This window comes from Natator depressus, chromosome 24 (assembly GCF_965152275.1).
Source record: "Natator depressus isolate rNatDep1 chromosome 24, rNatDep2.hap1, whole genome shotgun sequence".
Classification (NCBI taxonomy): domain Eukaryota; kingdom Metazoa; phylum Chordata; order Testudines; family Cheloniidae; genus Natator; species Natator depressus.
The window spans coordinates 10,089,747-10,114,247 of NC_134257.1; the positions used below are offsets into that span (position 1 = coordinate 10,089,747).

General features: G+C 49.7%; 1 protein-coding gene across 1 annotated transcript in view; it reads right to left on the reverse strand.

Annotated features, from left to right (window-relative positions):
- Window positions 1-342: 342 nt before the first annotated feature.
- Window positions 343-24,501, reverse strand: part of KCNJ10 (potassium inwardly rectifying channel subfamily J member 10) — a 65,777-nt gene continuing 41,618 nt past the window's right edge. The window contains exon 2 of the mRNA XM_074938736.1: window positions 343-9,847. Coding sequence (XP_074794837.1) covers window positions 8,711-9,847 — 1,137 coding nt within the window. The 3' untranslated portion in view covers window positions 343-8,710. The remainder of the gene's footprint in view (window positions 9,848-24,501) is intronic.

The window sequence follows — 24,501 nt, forward strand, 5'->3', positions numbered from 1 at the left end:
GATATGAGTCAACAGTGTGCCCTTGTTGCCAAGAAGGCCAATGGCATTTTGGGATGTATAAGTAGGGGCATAGCGAGCAGATCGAGGGACGTGATCGTTCCCCTCTATTCGACACTGGTGAGGCCTCATCTGGAGTACTGTGTCCAGTTTTGGGCCCCACACTACAGGAAGGATGTGGATAAATTGGAGAGAGTCCAGCGAAGGGCAACAAAAATGATTAGGGGTCTAGAGCACATGACTTATGAAGAGAGGCTGAGGGAGCTGGGATTGTTTAGTCTGCAGAAGAGAAGAATGAGGGGGGATTTGATAGCTGCTTTCAACTACCTGAAAGGGGGTTCCAAAGAGGATGGCTCTAGACTGTTCTCAATGGTAGCAGATGACAGAACGAGGAGTAATGGTCTCAAGTTGCAATGGGGGAGGTTTAGATTGGATATTAGGAAAAACTTTTTCACTAAGAGGGTGGTGAAACACTGGAATGCGTTACCTAGGGAGGTGGTAGAATCTCCTTCCTTAGAGGTTTTTAAGGTCAGGCTTGACAAAGCCCTGGCTGGGATGATTTAACTGGGAATTGGTCCTGCTTCGAGCAGGGGGTTGGACTAGATGACCTTCTGGGGTCCCTTCCAACCCTGATATTCTATGATTCTATGATTCTATGATTTTCATAGGGTTGCTTGTGAATGCTGGGCTGTTCGCTGTGGTTTGCTTGTCGGTGCCGGGGTGCATGCAATGGGCTGTTATTGTAGGGTTTCTCTTAACTGCTGGGTGGGTAACATTGCTTTTCTTTTAGAAGCAAACAGCTCTGAAGCATTTGTCTTGGGGAGCGACGCACGCAGAATGGGGGTGGACTTTTGCAAACAGTCCTAAGAACCAGGGAAAGTCAGTCCCATTCAAGGCTTAGCAAGCTGCCTCTCTTAGCACGGGGATTCCAGACAGCGAGAAGCCCTCGGTTTGAGCATGATGTGGGTTTGATTGTTTCCTTTCCTTTTGTTTCACGGGAGGAGCGTTTGAAAAGAAGAAAAGAAGCCCTCAAGCAACTCAACGTCTGCGACAAAGCCAGGCAGGAGCTCAGCTCAGGAGGCAGTAAGGCTCTGCCTATGAGCATCACAGACACGGGGCCTGGATTCTCCCTCACTCTGCCCTGGCAGTGTAAAGTGCAACTTGCAGCTACAGCCACGTTAAGACTCTTTTCGGCAGCCAGAGTGGTGCAAAGGGGCCTTAGTGTAAATGAGACTCAGGCCCCAAATGCATCTAAGCCAGTGTTGACCATTCAGAACCAGGAGGGATACAGCATTGCCAGCCCTGAGCATTCAGGAATCATGAGGCAGGTCCCTAAAATCATGAAGTTGGCTTACAACTCATGACATTGACTTTAAAAAAATAAATAAAAGTTGGGTCCTTTCTATTTGCCTTCTGGCCACTGAGCTTCTAGGGACGCATTGGGGCGACTTTGACTTTCTAGCCCCTCCACCCACAAGGGCTAGAAAATGTCCTCTAAAACAAAACAAAAGCTGAGATGCCTATATTATCCCAGGACTCCAGGAGCTGGGGCATTAAGAAAAGCACCAGCTATCACAAGAATCACGATAAAATCACATGCATTGGCAACAGTGGCAGAGTTGGGAACTCTTGCTGTCTTATCGACCTCTCCACAGTGGGTCCTTCATCTCAGTCTCTAGTACACCTTTAAAATATCAGTGCTGCAAAAATCCAGATGTGACGCCCAAACCCAATGGCTCCACCTTTAAAGAACCTGTTGGCTTCACTTGTTGGCACAAGACCTAGAATGCCAAGGCCATGCCAGGGGCAGGGCAATTGGGTGTCTCAAAGGGGGCAATGGGAGATAGGAAATTCAGTAGGATCTGACCATGTGAGACCCAGGTTCCTCTGACAACACTAGTCTGGAGTTTTTGTAATCGGATTCTTCAAACATTTACACCAGAAAGACACTCTGGGGAGTTATGGGCTGCGGGAGGAGGTTGTAAACTATCTTCATATGGCACCTATGGGCCAGATTTCCAGTGTGACATCCTTTACACCAGGGCCAAAGTGGGCATAAAATACTCTTATTTCTGTAGTGCCACACCCACTTTGCCCAGGGGTAAGTGATGGCGTGAGAGGCTGCGCAATGGGGAATCAGGTCCTGCCTGTTTGTTGTAGCCCCGTGTAATTTATCTGGGCTGGATTTGCTCAGTTATGCTGTCTGGCACCTTTGCACAGCTCTGGCAGCACAGAGGGGCTGCAGATTATGCTACACCGACTTTCAGCCCCCCCCACCCCCTCCCGCCAGTGTAAAGAGGACTTAACATGACTGAAAATCAGGCCCAGGACTACAGCTGGTGTGGTCTGGATCTAGCCCTCTGGCTAAGTGTGTCATGTTCCCCTCTCATGACTGGTCCATATAAATATATACTGAGCCCGCTCATACTAGCAGTTAAGGCAGTGACTCCTTTAACTGACTAGGATGCGGCTGTGCCTTTGGTGCTGAAGATGCCAGGTTGATCCTACATCCTACTTAGGGGGGAGATCTGTAGATAGCTCACTGGAGTGGCATTTGCAGTTATGTGGCACGTGCTCTTCCCTTTGGATAGGAATGGAATGAAGGCCCCAGTGTGGGGCTAGAGGTACTGTGTGGCTGGAGGTGTGGGAGTATTTATTGTGTGCTCCAGCCTGTACAGGTGAAATCGATGTCCTCCTGACCTCGTCTTGTCATGAAAAATCTCATGGTGCTCTTCCTAAGAGTAACTCTGGTATCCTGATCAAACCTGAACTCTGGTCATACCCCCGTATCATGTCCATAATTTACTGTATTCTTCTTCACTTTATATGCGAAGCTGTTATACAGGGTTGTTGTGCATTGTTGACTAGCTGCTGCGTTCCACTCCAGAGGTGGCTGCATTTCAGTGGTTGGTGAAGCTTTCCCTTGCCTGCCTCACAAGACAGTTGTCAGACTTCATTATAGAATGTTTGAGATCCTTGGAAGAAAGATGGTAGAGAAGGGCAAGCCATTGTTTTAATGACCACATGAAGTCAAGGCCTCGATTTTATGCCGCACGATGTGACCTGGTTTCTGAAGTAGAAAAGGCCTATTCTGACTCTCTCAGGTAGAAGGCAGGGGCACACATACACAGCAGCCAGGACTCAGACATAGGAGAGAGACATGTTTGGGGCAATGGGAAAAGTCTAGAACTTTTCTAAAGATCATCCAGGTTTTATAATGTTCTTTCTCAAATACCTCTTCCCTCTTCTACTTTTGCACTTTCTCTGCCTGTTCTCTCCCCCACCCCGTGACATCTGCCTCCCTACCCAAGGGGCTATTTCTCCACAAGAATTTTTTATAGTTGCTAAATTTAACTGTCAACCTGTTAAAAAATCCCATGGAAATTCTTTAAGCATCAAAGAGCTTTAAAAAAAATTCTCTTTTTCTTTCTCCTAAATGGAACGTAGCCCTTAAAATTCTGCAAGACTTGGAATGGTAGAACCCAGGAAGTGCTACAAGGCTCCAGATTCTAGAATCCAGGAGCTCTAACATTCTAAATGAAATGAGCCAGGGATTCTCCTCCCAGCCAGTAACCAAAGTTTCAGCACCACAAAGTAAAGAGCTTTCAGATTCTAACTCAGGAAAAAGTTGGAGGTGGGGAGAGGGGGTTGGATCTTAATCACAGCCTAACTCCAGGCAAAATGATGAATTTGTGATGCTCTCTGTTTCTTTTCCAAACAATTCTATTTTCATCCCCTGACACACAGTGGGCCAGGCACTCAGCTGGTGCAGACTGGCTTGGCTCCCCCTGGATGGCGCTACACCTGCTTTACAGCACCTGGGAGCCTGACCCAGTGGTTGATTTGGCAGACAAGAGATAACAGTGAGGTCCCAATCACGTGTAGTCATTTGCTTAGACTGTCAGCTCCTTGGGGCAGAGACCATCTCTTTGTTCCATGTTTGTACAGTGCTTAGCTCCATGGGGTCCTGTCCATAATTACCACAATACAGAATAAGAATTTAAAATCCCATGGCAGGTGTTGCACTAATTGCCAGATCCCACCTTGGGTAAAGACATTTGGCCAACGTAAATTCTCCCGTCACAAGTGGATAAAAAATCCTTCTTCACTTCCTGCCTTAAACTTCTGTGCAGTGTGGACATGCAGCTGTTAAACAGCTGCCGAGTGCTGGCCAAGAGGTGGCCGCATTTCAGTGGTGAGTGAAACAATCTCGGTTTGTAATCGTTCTGTAAAACTGGCGGAGCTCTTGGGGACGTTGGATGAAAAAAAGCACTCAGACGCCAGCTGGGCTGATGGCAGTGTCCTGTTCCCTATTGGGAGGGAGAGACAAGCCATTAATGACCTTTGTCATCAGTCCTGATGGGAAAATGAAGGGAAGCAGCTGGATTTACATCAAGGCTACAATGCTGGGAAAGAACCCAGGTGAAGGAGGAAGCTGATTGCCAATCACAATGAAGGCCGTATTGCTGATTACAATAGAAACTGATGACGTGAGTTGTAGCTCACGAAAGCTTATGCTCAAATAAATTGGTTAGTATCTAAGGTGCCACAAGTACTCCTTTTTTTAATAGAAACCTTTGCTCCCAAGTGGGGTGCTGGCTCCATCTCACAGGAGCCCATGGCACTGTCTTCAGAGCAGTTAATTGTGTGTGGAATGTGCCTGAATTCTGGGCTCCCCGCTGCGGCATATGGCAAAGCTCCCGCCTCCCGAAGCAGGGGCAGGCTCAGGGCTGCTGGAAGGCAGCACCATGGGGATATTTAAAGTGGGAAAGGCACCAGCCTGGGCTGCAGGAGACCTGGAGTCTATCCCTGGCTCTGCTACTGGCGTGATGTATGACCTTGACCCTGTCATTTTTCCTCTCTGTTTCCCCTTTGTCTATGTAGATTGCTGGCTCTTGGGGCAGGGACTGTCTCTCACTATGGGTATGTACAGCACCTAGCAGATGGGGCCTATAGGTGCTAACATAACACTAATAATAAAAGCTCTTTGTGCTGGACTGAAGCTGGACATTAAGCTATATCATTCAGCAGCATCTGTAATCACAGCTCTGCTCTGATGCTACAGGGTGAGCTAGTATTGCAGCAGGAGGATGCATGCTGGATGCATGCCTATATATAACCCAGGCCAGAATTCAGAGAGACCCTGACATAGGCTGACAGCTGAAGAGCCAGAGAGAACCATAGGGTGTGTCTATGTCCTGCATCCTCCAAAAATAATCTCCCTTTATACTCATCACAGTGTTCATGGTAGGCGTGAATTTTAATAAGGTCCCTGACCCTGGTAGAGGCAGCTCCTGTGGGCCTGCCCCCCCGCACTGGGCATTGCGACGTGGACCACACGGTTGCTCCGCCACTCAAATATGGTGTGTCCGCCTCCGTGGAGAGGTGGATGCACCAAACCTGAGTAGTGCTGCGACGGCGCGGAATGGGGAGTCAGCCCCTGCCCCAAGGGACAGGAGCCGCTGTTCCAGAGTGAGTGCGGGCCAGGCTCGTTCTCAATGCCCCCACAACTAAGCCATGACCTTTCCATGACTATGGGTTTTCTTCCCCACACCTTCACCATGGAATTAACTAAAAATTGGCATGGCAAAGTCGTAGCCTTAATCTCAATCCAGGGCCCTCCCTTCTCCATCAGGAGATGCTCTCTTCAGCCCCCTGGCCTGGCAATATCTCAGGCGTGCTGTGATTATCCTCACTGTCTAAAGGGATAGGAATGAATGTGAAACTGACATTTGTAAGTTACATGGTTATAAACAAACAATTTTTTTTCTGCATTCAGGGAATATCAGCGCTGAAACTGACCGGCAGCTAGTTCAGGGCATAGTAATTCTACTTTAATATCCCTGATGGGAAAAATTCCGTATGGTTTGGCAGGGATGAAACCAACAATGAGCTCTAGAAACAGAACAGGGGGAGATAGAAATTATAGGGTTCTTTAGAATTCAATAGATAATCTGAGCCTACCTTTGGGTTTTTTGAACCAACCCAGAGATAATCTATCAGACTGTGGTGTTTTTTGTGGGACATTTCCATCATGTGATCCACTCTTTGCTGGTATTTTGCAAAGGGAAATAGCAGAACAACGCTGATATTCAGCTTTGGAAAATGCCTCTGCAGCAGTTATCCACTAGGGATTTTGTAACGCACAATGTGTGCCATTTTAAAAGCAATGTCAAAATAGCTCTGACCTGTTACTGGCTGCTGTGTAAATATTAAGCTTTTGTTTTTCTGGGCTTTTTTTTTTTTAAACTCTTTACTCGTTAAAAAGAACTCTCTGTGGAAGCTATTACCATCACTCCAGTTAATAAACTAAACTAGTCTGTCTGCATTTTTACACGATACCATGTTTCTAGGGAGGCAGAGAATTAAACATGGTTTCACTTCGTTTTCGCACAGCAGAGAACAATTCAGCCAACATGTAGTTCCCTGAATAGTCCTCTGCCTTTTAAAAACTTAGAAGATCTATAAATACTGTTCAATCTAGAGCTTCTCCATTGTGAATGTTTGTCAATGTATATTTTATGAAGTTTTTTTCTTTTTAAAACTATAATAAAAAACCCTCCAAAACCCTTAAATGAAAGAAACTGACCCATGAGTAAACTGTTACAGGGACCATGTGGCAGGCACAAAATCAATTTCAAATGGCACCTTAAACACAGACACAGTACTGCAGATCAGTGTATAATGTTCCCGCTCAGTTCCCAGACTTCCAAGACACTGATCCTTGAAATGTGTGACAGAGATCGGATGCGATAGCCGGCAGATCAGAGAGCTTGGGATAAAGTGAGATCAAACATTTCTTTAACACCGATCAGGTTTCCCATAGCCTCAGCTTCTGGATTCAGCATTTCTGATGTCAGTAATTTACAGTAATAAAGAACGAAATCACAGCAGGTCTGTTTGGGACAGTGGAGGTAAGGCTGGGTCTAAGCTGCATGCCTGTACCTGGGGCTCGGGTACAAAGGAGAGGTAAGTGTCCGCCTTCGTTTTAACTTCTCTGGGGTATTGCTGGTTTCCGGCTTGAATGCAGGGGATTCATACTGGCTGGTGGGTCTGTCGCCACTGCTCTCTTCTGGATGGAAATCAGAACTGCTTGACCACCCATCACAGGCCCTGTATTGCTAAGAGTTGATGAGGGTTCTCCTTGAGTGCAGGCTGCAGTGGCTGGGAGCGACTACCGCCGTGCGCTCCCAAGCCTGCAGCATGGTGATAACAGCAGTGAAATCCAAGTCCGATTTGTCACAGTGTTATAACCATTGTGTGGACAAGAGCCAACCCAAGCTGATGATGCAAAAGCTGCACCTGGTTCCGGTTGAAGTGCAGCTTCCTTCAGGTGTGATGAAAATCCCCAGAGAGGTCTGAGAGAGGAACCCAGGGTGATGAGCACTGGATGCTGGTGCTGCTTGACAGCAGGGACACAAACCCAGTGTGCCGTCTCTCTAATTGCTGGCTCTGAGGTCTGTGTGTGGCTCTGCCAGCCCTGGGTCCAGCTGTCCCTGGTGCTGAGAAGCAAGCAAAGGGGATTAATCTCCCGTCAGGCCCCTAGACTGTATGCACAACATCCCAGGAAAATAGACCAGCACCATGGACCACATGAAGGCCTGTGGATGGCAGAAGGTGTTTTGAACTGGGACCATTTCTCTTTTCAAAGCTTCATGCTGCCCTCTCTTCATTCCCATGGAGACAGTTTGGGGGCTCTCAGAGATCCATTGTTTCTGTTGGCAAAATCCTCCCCCCAAAGCTCCCCACAGCAAATTTAAACAAATGTTTTTTCCCACAGTGAGCCGGTGGAACTCACTGCCACAAGGGTCATAGAGGCCAGAAGCTTAGCAGGATTTGCAAAAGGACTGGGCCTTTTTCTGTGTAACAAGATGATCCAGAGTTAGAAGAGTAAGGATCTAAGAAAACAACCAAGAGCTTTGGAAGGGGCTATCCACCGGTCTGCTTCAGGGCCAGTGGGGGTCAGGAGGAAAACTTCCCCATGGGCAGCTTATTCCATTGCTACAGGGTTTCAGCCTCTGAGGATGCTGGTGCTGGCCACTGTTGGAGATGGGCTACTGGGCTAGTTGGGTCCTTGGTTGGATCCAGTGTAGCCATTGCTATGTTCCTAGGTCCTGGGCAGGGGAGGGAGGTGCCAGCTTCTCTTGGGGCCACCTGGCATTGTCTCTCGCTGGTAGATTAGCTGGGCATTAGGCTTGAGTCTGCATGGTGAGGACGGGGTCAGATCGAAGGCAGAGTAGTTACCCCCCCACACCCTACAGAATCTGTGTTCTGTGGCGGGAGGTGCAGTCCTCCTGGCTGGTGACCAGCTGTCCCGCAGGGGGCTCCGGTGCTCCCAGACAGTCATGCTGCCGCCACCACGCCACTGAAAAGGAGGGATTGGAAAATGCTTTGGCATGGAGGATGGAAGAGTTGCATCCCAGCTGCTCCCTTGGACCCAGGGCCTCCCGGGCCCAGCGAGGACAGGAGTGGCACTTTCGGGGGAACTAAAGCTGCCATCCTCCGGTGCGTTCCTAAAAAGAGTGGAGCACTGGAGTTGCCCCATGAGACATGGAAAGAAAGAAAGAAAGAAAGAAAGAAAGAAAGAAAGAAAGAAAGAAAGAAAGAAAGAAAGAAAGAAAGAAAGAAAGAAAGAAAGAGACCAGGGGAAAAAAACAGCTAAAAAGAAAGGGTGAAGCGAATCTCCTTGGAGCTCAGTGTGCGGTGGGCAGGATCAGACGTTGCTGATGCGGACGCTCAGGGGGCTGCCCTCCCGCTCTGATTTCTCCCGGAAGGACTCCTCCAGCTTCAGCTTCTCGGGGTCCCCGAACCGCACTGTCTCGTGGACGCAGCACAGAGGCGACACCTTGACCACCTGGTCAAACAGGCTGAAGTCAGCCACGTACTTGCCGCTGGCTGAGAGGGAGATGACTGGGCTGAACTCGTAGCCCCACAGGATCTCCTCAGGCAGGTAGGAGGTGCGCACCTGGCAGGTGGCGCTGGTCGACTCCACCGTGCCGCTGAGGATCACCACCAGCTCGAAGTCTCCTTCGCCTGTGCGCAGGGCCGTGTCCCGCAAGGGGCTGGAGTCATCCACCACATGGTAGAAGGTGAGGGGTAGGATGAGGAAGGGGCTGTCAGAAGCCGTGTCCACGTGGAAGTCCACATTGACCTGGTTAAGCCGGACACACTCCCCTTCCTTGGTGAGGTAGGTGTTGAGCAGCTTGCCGGTCACCTGGCAGCCAATCAGCAGGCTCTTGCGCATGTTGGCCACCCGGATCATCAGGCAGGTCTTGCCATTGTGTTGGGCTACCACCGCGTTCTGGCTGAACTTGATGGTCTCAGCTCTCTTCTTAGGACGGGCGATCTTGGCCAGGAAAGTGCCAGTGATGAAGATCTCCATGATGGTGGTGAGAACCAGCTGGCTGATGAGCAGTACAATGGCCAAGGGGCATTCCTCGCTGATGTAGCGGAAGCCATAGCCAATGGTGGTCTGGGACTCCAGGGAGAAGAGGAATGCTCCAGTCAGCGTGTGTACCTGCATGACGCACGGGGTGTGGTTGGCCGGGGGGTCGAACTCCAGTAGGTCCCCATGCAGCAAGGCCACCAGGTACCAGATCACCCCGAAGATGAACCAGGTGCCGGCAAATGTGGCGGAGAAGAGCAACAGCTTGTAGCGCCATTGCATGTCGATGAAGGTGGTCCACAGGTCCTTGAGATAGAGGAACCGCTTGTCAGCGATGTGCTCCATCCGCACGTTGCTCCGGCCATCCTTGGTCATCACGCGCCGCTTGCGCAGGCCAGAGCCGATGAGGGGGCGGCTGTCGGTCTGGGTGGTCTGGCTGTAGTACACCTTGGTGGCGGAAGTCATCTGGAGGAAAGGGCAAAAGGGATGGACATGGTTAGGAGCCACCTCAGGGTGGGCTGAGCTCAGACACAACGAGGGGCTGAGCGTGGACAGCAGCTGGATGAGACAGGCAGACAGACAGCCTGTATGAGGATTGCTGGGTTGGATAATGTATTACTAAGTAATTTATTATTAAAGTTAATGAATGTTTGCCACTTTAGCCAACTGTACGGAAGGGAGACAAGGGGCAGTTTCTATTTGCTGTTAGTTCTAAGAATGTTAAATGTTTCATTCAATGATCACCATAGGATTTTTGTGATTGAGATCCTGCCCTCTATCTCCACCAGGGACACCGTAGTGTGTTTATTAGCCCTTCTGATTCCTGGGCTCACTTATCAGTCTTTCTCCCCCGCGCACTTCAAATACTGGAGAAGCCTAGAAGAGAAAATTGCTAATTAACCACGAGGGGGCAGGATTCTATTAGTTTTAATAATAAATGACTTAGTAATACAATATCTTTTAGATTCTACTCTGCTTCTGGGCAGGGACAGTCTTTTATGTTTGTACAGCACCTAGCGCAACAAGAATCCAATCCTTCTTCTTTTTCTTCTTCTTCTTCAACAACCCTACCAGTTCTTTGTAGATTTGCAAGAACTGAAATGACTTACACTGATAAACTCAATGCGCAGACCTCTTTCGTTCCCACTGTGTACTGTCATGAAACCAAATGTGCCAGCTTTTCAAATGGGGATAGACACAGGGATTAAATACCCAGGCATGGATGTGATCTCCTTCATTTCATTAAATGCTGTAATTGGAAGCAGATGGGCCATGACCATAATTCTACAAGGCCTGTGGGTGAAGTAGAAAGTCAACCACTCTCTCAGTAGCATTGGATCTAATCTGCCGGTCAGACAGACAGAGATAGACAGACCAAACAATCCAGCTACTTACCTGACAGAGAGGGGAAATCCTGACCCATTGAAGTCAATGGTAAAACTCCTGCTGACTTCACTAGGGCCAACATTTCACCCAAAGGGTACATCTACACTGCAAAGAAAAACCTGCCACACTGAGTCTCGGAGCCCAGGTCAATTGACTCAGGTTCATGGGGCTCAGGCCATGGGGCTAAAAACAGCAGCGCAGATGTTGGGGCTGGGGCTGGAGCCTGGGCTCTAAAACCTGGCTAGGGGGAGGGTCCCAGAACCCAGGCTCCAGTCCCAACCTCTACGCTGCTATTTATAGCCCCACAAACCCAAGTCATTTGACCCTGCTCTGAGACGTGATGCCGTGGGTCTTTTATTGCAGTGTATACGAACCAGCAGACACTGCCTGTCTCTTGCCATATGAATCTAGCTAGCTAGCAAACGATTGTCATTTATATCTATCTATCTATCTATCTATCTACCATTGGAGCCTTCCCCTGTTTTGCCAATAGGACCACTCTCAGGGTATGTGTGTTGAGGGGGTTCCACAGGTTAAGGGTGTGGAGCAGCAAAGTATTCTCGGGTGAAATTAATTTTTCCACAGTCTGATGCAGGAGGGGGGTGGCCAATATGTGCAGTGGACTTTACAAATCCTCCTCCCCCCGCCCCACCACACACAGCCTACTCCTGCCTGACACATAGCTTTCTGGTCCAGCAAAGGGTTGCAGCTGGGGAGGGATGGAAGTGGCTGATCATCCCTTTCAAGATGGGAAGGAAGCCAGATGTGAACCTCCTTCTCTACCAGTACATGCCCGTGCAACCTGAGCTAATGGGCATATCCATTAGCCATTAGCAGTAGAGGGCCTATGACACATATCTGGGCAGTTCTGTACAGTAGCATGTGAGTCCCTGAGACCACTGGGCTCTAGCCTGAGTTGGAACTGAGCAAGGAGCCTGATCTTATTTGGAAATGACCCAGATGTGACCCGACTGGGGGCTGGGGGCGTGTCCCGGGATCAGGGCAGGTGTCATTACTAGGAGAGGATGTTATAGTTATGACTCTAATCTCACCCCAAGGAACTTCCCAAGGCTGCTAAACTGGTCCTCAAAAGTCCTCAGATTGTATTTTTTTCAGCCTGAAGACTCTCTAGAGACCCGGAAAAGGACCCCAAAGCCAATGCATCAGATCCTTTCAAACCTTAGAAATTGGCCCTTTTGACGCTAGGCCTATTCTTACTTCTTTGTACAACAGAGGCTCCGAGAGGCTCCAGCTGAGATCAGGGTCCCATGGGGCCAGGTGCTGCACAAACATGTAGTGTGTGAGAGGCCTGGCCCCGCCAGGCCTCAGAGTCTAAACAGATGATGGGTAGGGGGAAAGCAAACGTTACTTTCCCCCACTCCCTGTTTTACAGAGGAGGAACTGAGGCAGAGAGATTAAGGGCCAGATCCCCAAAGAAATGCAGACATCTAACTCACATTGAGGTAGGTGCTGTAAGCATCTCTGAGACTCTGGGCCCAAATAAGTTGCCCAAGGCTGCATGGAGAGTGTATAGTAGAGAAGGAAATAGAACTGCTGTCATCCAAGGGCTAGTTTAGGTCAGGGCTTTGACCCTGTGATGGGGTATTCACCTATACTGGAGAGGAAGGGGTTAATGGAGGCTTCATGGGCCAGCCACACCCTGTCCCAGAAAGGAGCAGTGGAGGTGAGTCCTCCAAGAAGCTTAGGGAGGCTGCACAGGAAGCAGCCAATTGGAGGGAGGCTGCACGGAACAGCCAATCAGGGCCCGGGGGGCTCACATAAAAGGAGCTGTAGGGCCAGAGACAGTCAGTGGCTCAGCAAGTGAGCAAGGTATCCCTGAGGAGCTGAGAGGATTAGCAGTACCTTGGACAGAGCAGCTGCTAGCAGAGACCGGGGGGAGTGTGAGGGAGCTCCTGGCTGGCTGCTGGGACTAGTGGGCTGAATGCCTGGAGAAGAGAATGAAGATGGTGCTGGGGCCTCGGGGAAGTGGCCCAGAGTGTTGAAGCAGCAGAGACAGAAGTTAAAGAAGCTCAGAAGCAGGCTGCTATGCACAGGGTCCCTGGGCAGGGACCCAGAGTAATGGGTGGGCCTGGGTACTCTTCCTCCACCACTGGGAAAGTGGCAGGACTTGGGCAAGGATAGTAATTCCCCGTACACACACACACACACACACACCCACACCCTGGAAACGGGGAAATACTGATGGTGGCATGACTGGAGGGCTGAGTCCTGAAAAGGACACTGTAGTACTTGGCTTGAGGCGGGTCTGCAGGTGGAGATGATGATGGGAGAGGCACCACCAGGAGATTAGCTCTGCCACGTGGGCTGGCAGAGCTAATCCCCGTGACAGCCAGCAGGAGGCGCTGCTGTGGTGAGTGGGCCCCATGACAGATCCCAGGACCAGCCTTCCTCTACCGTTTCATTCCTAGTCTCCCCCCTTACACGTTTTATTTGTTGCTACTATCAGTTCTGCTCCACCGTGCTTGCAACAAGGGAGGCATGAGGTCACCGGACGCTTCGATGGTGAGTTACTTCAGCCTCTTCCTGAGCAGGGACTTGTTTAGCTTGTCAAAAAGAAGACTGAGAGGTGACTTGATTACAGCGTATACGGTATCTTCATGTGGAGAAAATCTCGGGTACTAAAAGGCTCTTTCAGCTAGCAAAGCATGACACGACCCAATAAGCTGCTGCCAGACAAATTCAAATTAGAAATAAGGCACGTGGTTTTTAACAGTGCAGGTAATGAAGTTCTGGAACAAGAGCAGTGATGGGTTCTCCATCTCTTGGTCTTCAGCTCAAGCCTGGCTGCCGTTCTGGAAGATACGCCTTAGCCAAACACAAGTTACTGGGCTCAGCTCAGGGGCAACGGGTGAAAGGTAAGGACTGTGGTATACAGGCAGTCACAGGAGACGATCTAATGGTACCTTAAATGCTGTGAATTCACAAAGGGCTAGGGAACAAATCAGGTCGTTCTCATGTCCTGGTCCCTTCAATAGTAATAGATAAACCAAACCTCCTTTCCCCATTTTCCCCAGAAAGTGTCACTCTAACCCCACCGCTGCCCGGAGCACAGGGGGCATGATCCCGTACGTGGATTTGCTATTATTGGTTAACTAGGCAGTGTAGAAAGCTCAATAACCACCATGGATAAGTAGATCAGTGGCGTGATAGTGATTGACCCACGTCAGTGGCCCAGCATAGCTGTGAAAGCTCTCACCAGTCACGGATTTCCTACCCCCATATCAGCTGGGCACTTGAGCAGGTATGTTTGCATTGTTATTATTGTAGCCAGAGCCCAGGGCTCTATGGCGCTGGGTGTTGCACAAACACAGAGGCAGTCCCTGCCTCAAAGCATTTAAGACAAGGTGTTGGATAGGACCTGTCCAAGGTCCTAGGTCCCCTGATTCCTGGTCTAGCCCGCTATTCAGCAGACCTCATTAGTAGCTGCCCTAAGACTTTACCCAGAGCCCCTCTTTAACTTAGACTGGCTTAGGGAAGGCTTTGCCCTGGTCCTGTATCTCTCCGAAGTTCAAGTCACCACGAGATTATGTTCACCAGCAGATGAGCTCTCCCTTAATTATGGGCAAAAAGTTTTCAGCTAATTCCCAGGGATAACATAGAGCAGGACATGCAGTACACAGTGGTGAACAGGAGGGGGAGCTCAGGGAGTTAGGATGAGAAGGAGGGTGATGGTGCCGCTTTTACGGGGGGGGCGGGGAAGGGAAATTAAAAGGATCATGTGACCCCTCTGACCCCTGCTCACTTTCGTGGACACCTGTAGAGGGATAATGCTGGCTGCAGGCCAGGCCAGCAGGGGTGGATGTCTCTGACCCTACCTCCATCTAGTACATTGACAGTGCTCATTACCAGCGTGGCAGTGCTGTAATCCCCATTGTCCCCAGAGCCTCCAGTGGGAGTTAGGCACCTAAATATCCTTGTGGGTCAAGCCCGGAGTGACTTGCCCCAGGTCATCTGGGAGTTCTGCGGCAGAGCAGGGAATTGAGCCCAGGCCACCAGCTGGCTCTCTAACTCTTCTTTCCTCTTACGGTGGGGCTGCCATCACCAGAAATGCACAGGGCAGTCCCACTTCTCAGCTATCTCTCACACCCTGGTTACGCATCACACTCCGCACAGCTGTCAGCAGGGAACCGATGCAGTAGCTCCCCCTGTGCGTTACGTGGTTGAATGAGCCCCTCCCAGCCAGCGGACGCCTCTTGGGGTTTGAGTCCCACCGGGGCGGCCAGGTTCTAATACATACATTCACACACCACAGTCGGCAGGTGGACGGGAACCCTGACTCCTGGAGCTGCATAAGCACTGGCCCCAACCCTGATGGAGGACACTTTTTCACCTGGCCATGGGTGGCTGCCTGCCAGAGGTGACTCCAGGCTGTTGTCATCACTCAAGGGGCTTGGCACCTTACCACAACTAATGGGGTTTATATTCTCAGCACTCTGGGCAGTAGGGAAGTGTCACCCTCATGTTACAGATGGACATGGCAGGTGAAGTGACTGGCCTAAACTCCGTGGCTGCCTATGGCTCAGGCAGGAATTTAACCCAGGTTTCTTGAGCCCCAGTGCAATTCCCAGTTTGTTAAACAAGGCTGCCTACCCTTAGGGAGGCACCCTAATGGGTGATGTGACTGAACACGCTACGGAGCTGATCCTAAGCTCTTTGAAGTCAATACGAGTCTTTCCACTGACTTCAGCTTGCTGTGGATTGGGCCCTGAGCCAGAAGGACTTTCAAGGTGATTAAACACTCCCCATGAATATCAGGAGAGGGTCATTTGGCAGCCGTTTCAGTTAGGATTAGCGTGACCAGAGAGCAAGTGTGCTTCCGGAGTTACCTGGACTCACAGGGCCTATTCGCCACTTACGCACTAGCAGTTTAAGTGGTAACTAAGCTACGTTGCACCGGGTGAATTTCCACCCTGCCACCGTGAGCATTCTCAAGCCAAAGGCTGCAGCTTTATAACCATCCCCCCAAAATTGGTGAGTCCAGCACAGAACGCAGGCCCTGCCTTTTTCCACGCTGAATTCGGCCCGCTCCGAATTCCCCCCACCCCAGTGGAAGTTTGTCAGGGAGGTTTCTTTGCAGGAAAAGCAGCTGCTTGGCTGGGAAGAGCTGACAGATTCCCAGCCGGGGCTCGATGCCATTTTGCCGGCACAGAAATTTGCAGTGAAAAGAAAATGTTTTGCTTTTTCCTCTCGCCCCCACCCTCGCTAATCCACATCAATGCTCATTTCCTGCTGGTGGGGAGAATTGCTTGGCAAAACTCTACCCCGCCTGTGTCCGGTTTCGTGTACTAGGCAGAGCTTCACAGAAATCCACGTGACCGCTTGTAATTGACATGATCACTGGGATCCATGTGAACAGCATTACCTGGGTGATCAGTGGAGGCGACCAATAAAGCAGGATGGATGTGAGGTGATATAGAGGCAATCCCATCCCTACTATCATGCTGTAGAACTCAAGGGGTTACACCAGGGCTTTAATCTGGCCCATTGAACCTTTCATCCCTAAATTGCCAGTTCAAACCCAAGTTTCTGGATAGCAATAAGCCACTCAAACTGATTTAATAGCGTCCACACAAGGGGCTCAGACTAAATCAGTTTGGAAACGATAGCTTGGCTGGCAGATGATTTTTCCCCCCTACGAAAATTCCAGGTTTTCATTGAAAAGCAAAAAGCAAAACCAAACCAAACCACCCTGCAATTTTTTTCAGTTTTCAGCCATGGGAAACCGTTTTTTAAATTTTTTTTCTATGAAAACTGCAATATTTTGGTACAAACACATAGTAACACCCCAAGAAGTTTACAGTCTAAGACAAGGCAAAACAGGTGGGCGCAACCAGGAAGCGGCTGGAGAGAGGATGCAGGGGGCAGGAAGGCGCATGGAAAACGAAAGATAACCATTAGCTGCATACAGTTCTTAGCCAGTCAGGGGCAGTGATCACAAAATTTCCCATTGGCTTTTCAGCCTGTGAACTATTTTGGATTCTTTGTTATGTCTCTTTAATTATTGTTCCGACCAGTGTATCCATACTGAAGCCTGCAGTTCCCAGAATCACTCTTAGGGGCATCCTGAAAGATAGTGGGCCTTACTCTCCATCACTGTCATCATTTACATGAGTGCAGATCACTGCCCTTCTGATTTACCCCCATATTGCACTGGTGTAAACACGGACCTGAGGTACACAGGTGCAGGGTGATGGGGAATCAGGCTCAAGTACAGTGTTTGCTCCACTCCACTGCTCTGATCTAGGGCCTGGTTTTAACGAGATTGATGTTGTTTTGGCAGGGGTCACCAGGTGGCGCTCTTGCACAGTCATAGGAGTGGTGTTAGTTTGGGGTGATGTTGTATTCTGGGGGAGCTGTTGCAAGCAACAGGCAGTTTGGTGGAATCTCTCTAACTACAGTCGGCTCTTAGGGCAGAGCTGCGCCCTGGGGACCGGGCGTGGGCTGAGATGCCTGAGAGGAGGGTTGCCGGCCTGCTGTCTGGGACACTGCTGTTCCAGGACTGGTGCATATAGTGTAAATAAATGAGTTACTCTAAAAAGTCCTCAGTCTCTGGAGCCCTGATCTCTCCTCCTATGGAACATGGACCTGCCAGCAGAGAGGTGATGATATCTGCCCCAACCGCAGCAGCTGCCACTCACCCCCCCTCCGCCAGTGAACCTTGACCATGAGCTGGAGAGACCAGCCCAGGGTTGAAGGGGGAGATCAGTCCCTCTGACCTGGTTGGCTCTTGCCTCCCTGCTGAGGGAGCAAACCTGGTTTCTGCCTGGGAAGATGATTTTTGTGGTGGAGCCATTCGCCCACAAGGAACCAGCCTGAGACCTGACAAACTTGTTTCACCCCGGGGGACCACCCAACAGCTATAAAGGCCTCCCCTGATCTTAAACCACCCCTGCCACGGATGTGCTTGTGGCCCTCTAGATCTTATCTCTCTCCTGCTCTTCCTGGCTGCACCAGCCTCCTCCCTGTGCTTCCCCACAACCTCTCTGCTGGGGGCACACATGTCTTCTCTGCAACTCCTGCCACCTGCAACTGGCCACAACAGCCTCCCTCTCCTTCACATGCCCACTGCCCAGGCCTGGTCATTCCTTTCGCCACTGGGAGAAGGGCTAGGATTTGCATGCAGCGTTGTGCAGCCTGCAAAAACCTATCGATCTATCCCCAGACACTTCCCCCATCTATCTATCTGTCCCTCTAACTATCCCCATACACACCTCTCTCTCTCTCCCTCTCCATCCCTCCTGCCATGTCCGAGCCCCTTTTGAAAGGGGGGTGGGTGTGTCTGATGGGCCACGTCAGTTACTTGCTAATTACCCTCCTCCCCAGAGAGCCTTGGGTGCCGTTCGGTTTGTCACATGCTCTGGGACCCTCCGATACCAGGACCCATAAAGCACCGGCCTGCAAGATGCCCTAACTAGATCAGGCCTCCCCTCGCCAGGGCGGGCAGCCTAGGATCCTCTCCCTCCCTCCCTCCCTCCCTCTCCCTCTCTCTCTCTCTCCTTTCATTACCGTCACTTGTCCTCAGTGCTCCAGAGGAGGAGCTGGGCCATGAGAATGCGGGAGCATGAATCCCCCGCAGGTGCACCGGCCTGTCACCCAGAACGCCTTGCATACTAAAATCCTGTCTCACTGCATGGCTGAGGAGTAACCGGGGAAGACAGCTCCAGTCACTGGAACGGAAGAGTAGGCCGGGCACAAAGGCAGCTCCAGAATTTACTGTAGAGGAGTTTACAGCTGATCTTGCAGCTAAAGCACAGGACTGGGGGGTCGGATGCTTGGGTTCTGCTCCTGGCTCCGCTACTGTAACCACTCTGGGCCTCGCCTTCCCCATCAGCACCACGGGAGACCAGTTTCCCAGGGCTGCTGTGAGGCTGACAGGTGTCTATAAAGTGCTTTGGGATCCTCCGGTGAAAAGGGTTGGGGGTAATGATTGAAGGCATAGGGCACATGTAATTAGCGAGAGGAAATATCTGGCTGTGACATACAAAACAACAGGCCCATGCCCCTCGCCTGGTGCCATCACCAGCTACTTACCAGGCTGCCGGGCACATGTTCACATGTTTCAGCTATTGACCTCAAAGCACTTTGCCAAATAAGGGCAGCATCAGCACCCACAGTTTTACAGAAGGGGAAACTGAGGGATGGAGAAGAGAAGTGACTCACTTAAGTCCATGCAAAAAACCCACTCTCATCCCAGAGTAGAACAGAACCCAGGCATCCTGGCTCCAACTCCCCTGCTTTAACTCAACAGGTAAAATCCCAGAGCTGGGAACAGAACCCAGGCACTCTGCCCCCCTGTTGCCTCCTATACACCACAGCTCGTGTCTAGTGGTTAAAGTAGGGGGCTAGGAGTCAGGACTCTTGGGTTCTATTCCCTGCTTGGGGAGGGCAGTGGGGACTAGTGGTTAAAGTGGGGCAGGGGCTATGAGTCAGAACTCTAGGGTTCTTGTCCCAGTTTGGGGAGGGCAGTGGTTAAAGTAGGGGGCTATGAGCCAGGACTCCTAGGTTCTATTCCAACCCTGAGTTTTTCAAAGCATGTGAGCCAGTTCCCCCTCCCCTCCAAAATCATGAGATTAAAAAAAAAAATCATGATTTTTAAGCCAAACTAATAAATGCTGAGCACTATCTATTTACTTTCTGGTTTCTGAGCCTCCCATCACATTTTCAAACTTTTCTCCACAGCCACGAGGGCTAGACACGTACCCTTCCTTTAGTGCAGACTGAGATTCTCCTGCACCTTCTTGGGTCTAGCATTTGGGGCTTCAAAACCCCCCACTATAAATCATGAGCCTCACCAAGGCCAGCTTCCCTCTAGTAGATACATCCCTAGAACTGGGAACAGAACCCAGAAGGCCTGATTCCCAGCCCCCACCCCTTCCCACTCTATCTCTATACAGAGGAACCATGGGGCCCAAACAACAGGGGGCCGTGGGGTGCCCAGTGCCTTTCCTTCTCACCTCTGCCATAGGGCTGGTTCCTGCCCCAGGGCTCCTGCCTGGCCTTGCCCCACTTCCAGCAGTCCGTGTACCCTCTGCTTTGCCTGCTGGATGCTCTCAGTGCCAGCCTCAAGACCAGCTACCAGTCTGGGGAGCTAGGGTGATTGCCCACCTGGGGGAGCCAGCGGGGAGGAGGTGGATACAAGGGACGGTCAGTTTTTCGTATCACGTGACAAATTTCTGGGGACACCCCTGAAGCACAGACCTTGAGAGCGCTTCCCTCCAGAGCTGCTAACCCGACCTCTCTGCAGTGCAGCTGAAAGCCAGCACCGCTACACAGCAACCGAGGGTGGCTGTGTCTTCGTTGGCATCCCACAATCCCATGGGACCCTGGTGCCACCGGACCTTTTACTGCCATCTACCTTGCGACGTCCTGCCCCTGTAAACGTTTGAATACTTCCTCCCACCCCAGTGAAAAGCCTCAGTTTCATGTTGTTTTCAGTTTTGCTGCCCGAACAATAAAGCTACCACCAAAGCAGAGAGCTGGGTCTCTTTACCAGCTCCCTCTGGGTCTGTGTCTAAGCCCTTCTCTGCTGAGTCCAGATATAACATTTGGTGAAAAAGATTTCTAGCCCATGAGTGCCCAGCGCTGCCTCTGCCTGAAGAAGAAGAGGAAAATGTATGCTAATAATACTATGAAAAGAGGGGAAAAGTTCACCTAGAGGTGGCCAACTGCTGCTTTTGCTGCTGGGACAGTGAGAACCAGCCAGCTAGCGACGGGGAATTGGCAATTAACAACAGACCACAGGAACAAGCTGCTGCCTGGAGCTCCTGCAAACATAACAGTGAGGGGGAAGTAAGCAGCCCTTTGGTTGCCCTCATGCAAGCAGGCAGAGAAAGAGAAACAGCTCAGCCTGCATGGAGGGTCTATAGCTAGCAGAGGGAGCCCAAGCACAGCTGAAGGAAGAATACTGCAGACAGCTGCGATGGCACACAGCCAGAAGAGGCAGGTCAAGTGCAGATTGTGCCAGGCCAAAAAAGACAGTTTCTTTGGGGCGAGGGACATCCAGGAGCTGTGAAGTCCAACAGCAGAGGAGAGAAAATGGCAACTTTTCTGGAGCGTGTCGGTGAAGCTGATGACAATTGCAGCTCTTGAGTAGCGTACCTTGAACGTTTTGAGTAATTTGTAACTTGCGACCCCATTCCAGACGGACAACGAGTTTCAGCCCTGCCGACAGCGATAGGTCCGAAGGCACATGGACTGCTGCGTGACCTAGTGTCTCCCGCGGTGCCCAGAACTGCCACATACACTGCGATTACTGCAGCAATGGTAGCAGAATGATATTGGTTCCATGAGTGACACCAGGGAAGTGGAGAGTCAGTAGCACCATTCGTTGAAGCTCTAAGGAAGCTGTCAGAACACTGTCAGTTCAGACAGCCATTAAGTGATGTCCTGCATGACCAATTTGTCTCTGGACTACACAGTGACCAGACCCAGAAGAAGTTATCAACTGTATCAGCACTTACTTTCAAGAAGGCTGTTGAAGTAGCTGTTGCCCTGAAGATTGTAGAGAAGGGTTCTCTGGACTTTAGTGTGAACCAAGAAGTTCATTTCCTGCATTGGTGAGAAAGAGGATCATGGGAACGTAAAGAACTTCTGTGAGGCCGTTGTGCACAAACTACGCATGCTGAGAGGATTGCTGGACACGCCAAATTATTTGCAGAATGTGCCAGAAGAAAGGACACATCACCGTGACCTGTCACAGAGTTCACTGATGAGCAACAGAGAGTAACCGTCCAGCGAAGACGACACCTCTGAAGATTGAACCTAAGAAAGGAGGAAAGTCAGGACTTCATAATGTAATAAAAAACAAGAGCTCTAGTGACATTGACCACAATCTATCACTACACGTGTTATCAGAAGCTGGAGTGAGAGATGGCATCTGGATCATGCCCTTGATTGAAGGAGTTTCTACAAGAATGGAGCTTGATACTGGAGCTGTTGTTTCACTGATTCTTGCATCTACCTATCACCAGACTTTGTCACAAGTTCCTCTGGAAGAAACCTCCACAGTTTTGAAGACTTAAATTGGAGAAAAGTTGTTCCCAAAAGGGATACTCCAGGTGGAAGTTCAACTAGATGGACAACCAGTTGTTTTACCCTTGTATGTGATTGAAGGAAAGTATCTATCATTATTTGGCAGATCTTGGCTTGAGAAGCTCAAGATGGATTGGATGGAGATCAAGGTGATCATGAAAGCACCTTGAAATCATCAAGAAATACTGGACAGACACTCCACAATGTTTTAAAAAGAGCTTGGACAGGTAAGAAACATGTTAATGAAGGTCACTCTTAAGTATGACAACCAGCCAAAATATTGCAAGCCCAGAGTTGTGCCTTATGTTCTGAAGCCTCTGGTAGAAGCTGATTTGGATTGTTTAGTGAACATTGGAGTCCTGTCACCAGTTTCACACAGTGAGTGGACCACACCCATCATACCAGTGATCAAGAATAGCTCAGTCCGAATTTGCAGAGATTCAAAGTGATGCTGAATCCAGTTTTACGTGCAGACTATGTCCACAACCTCGTATTGAAGATTTGTTTGCTACTATTCGTGGTGGACAGTGTTTCAGTAAATTGAATTTGCTCTGCGCATTCCAAAAATGGAGATTGAGATGGCATCTCGCAAATATCTCACAATCAACACACAAAAAGGTGCATTTTGTTACAACATGAGGCCTTTTGGTATCACACTGGTACCTGCCCTGTTCCAGAAAGCCACGGATGAGATTCTGAAGGGACTGAATAGAGTTCAGTGCTATTTGGATGACATCCTTATTACAGGAAAGGAGTAAGAGGCTCATCTTCAAAATTTGGATGCTGTTTTGCAATGTTTGGAAGACCATGGACTGAGAGTACGTGAAGACAAATATGAGTTTTTCAAACCTTCAGCTGAATCCCTTGGACATGTAATTGACGTTACGGGCCTAAAGAAATTGCCGGGGAAAGAGAAGACAGTTTTTGAAGTGCCACTGTTAGAGAACATGTCACGGTCATGTTCATTCATCAGACTGCTTAACTAATACAGTAAATTTCTGCTCAATCTGGTGACGGTATTGGCACCTTTACATGAACCGTTACAAGCAAAGAAAAAAATGGAAATGGACTAAAGAATGTAAGTGTGTATTTAGGAAGCAAAGAACCTGTTGACATCAGCCAAAGTTCTTACGCACTTTCGTGCTTTGCGACCATTGCAGCTGGATTGTGAAGCTTCACCAAAATGGAGCGATTGCAGTTCTTTCCATGCACATTTTTCCTAATGGCATGGAGAAACCAATTGCCTTTGCATCACAAACACTCGCCATGCCTGAGAAGAACTATGTGCAAATAGAGAAAGAAGCTCTCAGCATTATCTTCAGAATTTGGAAATTCCATGTCTATCTCCATTGTGGACATTTTACCTTGCTGACGGATCATAGAATCATAGAATATCAGAGTTGGAAGGGACCTCTGGACGTCATCTAGTCCAACCCCCTGCCCAGAGCAGGACCAATCCCCAACTAAATCATCCCAGCCAGTGCTTTGTCAAGCCTGACCTTAAAAACTTCTAAGGAAGGAGATTCCACCACCTCCTTAGGTAACGCATTCCAGTGTTTCACCACCCTCCTAGTGAAAAAGTTTTTCCTAATATCCAACCTACATCTCCCCCACTGCAACTTGAGACCATTACTCCTTGTCCTGTCATCTGCTATCACTGAGAATAGTCTAGATCCATCCTCTTTGGATCCACCTTTCAGGTAGTTAAAAGCAGCTATCAAATCCCCCCTCATTCTTCTCTTCCATAGACTAAACAAAACTGGACACAGTACTCCAGATGAGGCCTCACCAATGTCGAATAGAGGGGAACAATCACATCCCTCGATCTGCTGGCAATGCCCCTACTTATACACCCCAAAATGCCATTGGCCTTCTTGGCAACAAGGGCACACTGTTGACTCATATCCAGCTTCTCGTCCACTGTCACCCCTAGGTCCTTCTCTGCAGAACTGCTGCCGAGCCATTCGGTCTAGGTGCATTGGATTCTTCCATCCTAAGTGCAGGACTCTGCACTTGTCCTTGTTGAACCTCATCAGATTTCTTTTGGCCCAATCCTCCAATTTGTCTAGGTCCCTCTGTATCCTATCCCTACCCTCCAGCTTATCTACCACTCCTCCCAGTTTAGTGTCATCCGCAAACTTGCTGAGGGTGCAATCCACACCATCCTCCAGAGCATTAATGAAGATATTGAACAAAACCAGCCCCAGGACCGACCCTTGGGGCACTCCGCTAGATACCGGCTGCCAACTAGACATGGAGCCATTGGTCACTACCCGTTGAGCCCGACAATCTAGCCAACTTTCTACCCATCTTGTAGTGCATCCATCCAGCCCATACTTCTTTAACTTGCTGACAAGAATACTGTGGGAGACCATGTCAAAAGCTTTGCTAAAGTCGAGGAATAACACGTCCACTGCTTTCCCTTCATCCACAGAACCAGTTATCTCATCATAGAAGGCAATTAGATTAATCAGGCATGACTTTCCCTTGGTGAATCCATGCTGACTGTTCCTGATCACTTTCCTCTCCTCTAAGTGCTTCAGAATTGATTCCTTGAGGACATGCTCCATGATTTTTCTGGGGACTGAGGTGAGGCTGACTGGCCTGTAGTTCCCAGGATCCTCCTTCTTTCCTTTTTGAAAGACGGGCACTACATTAGCCTTTTTCCAGTCTTCCGGGAC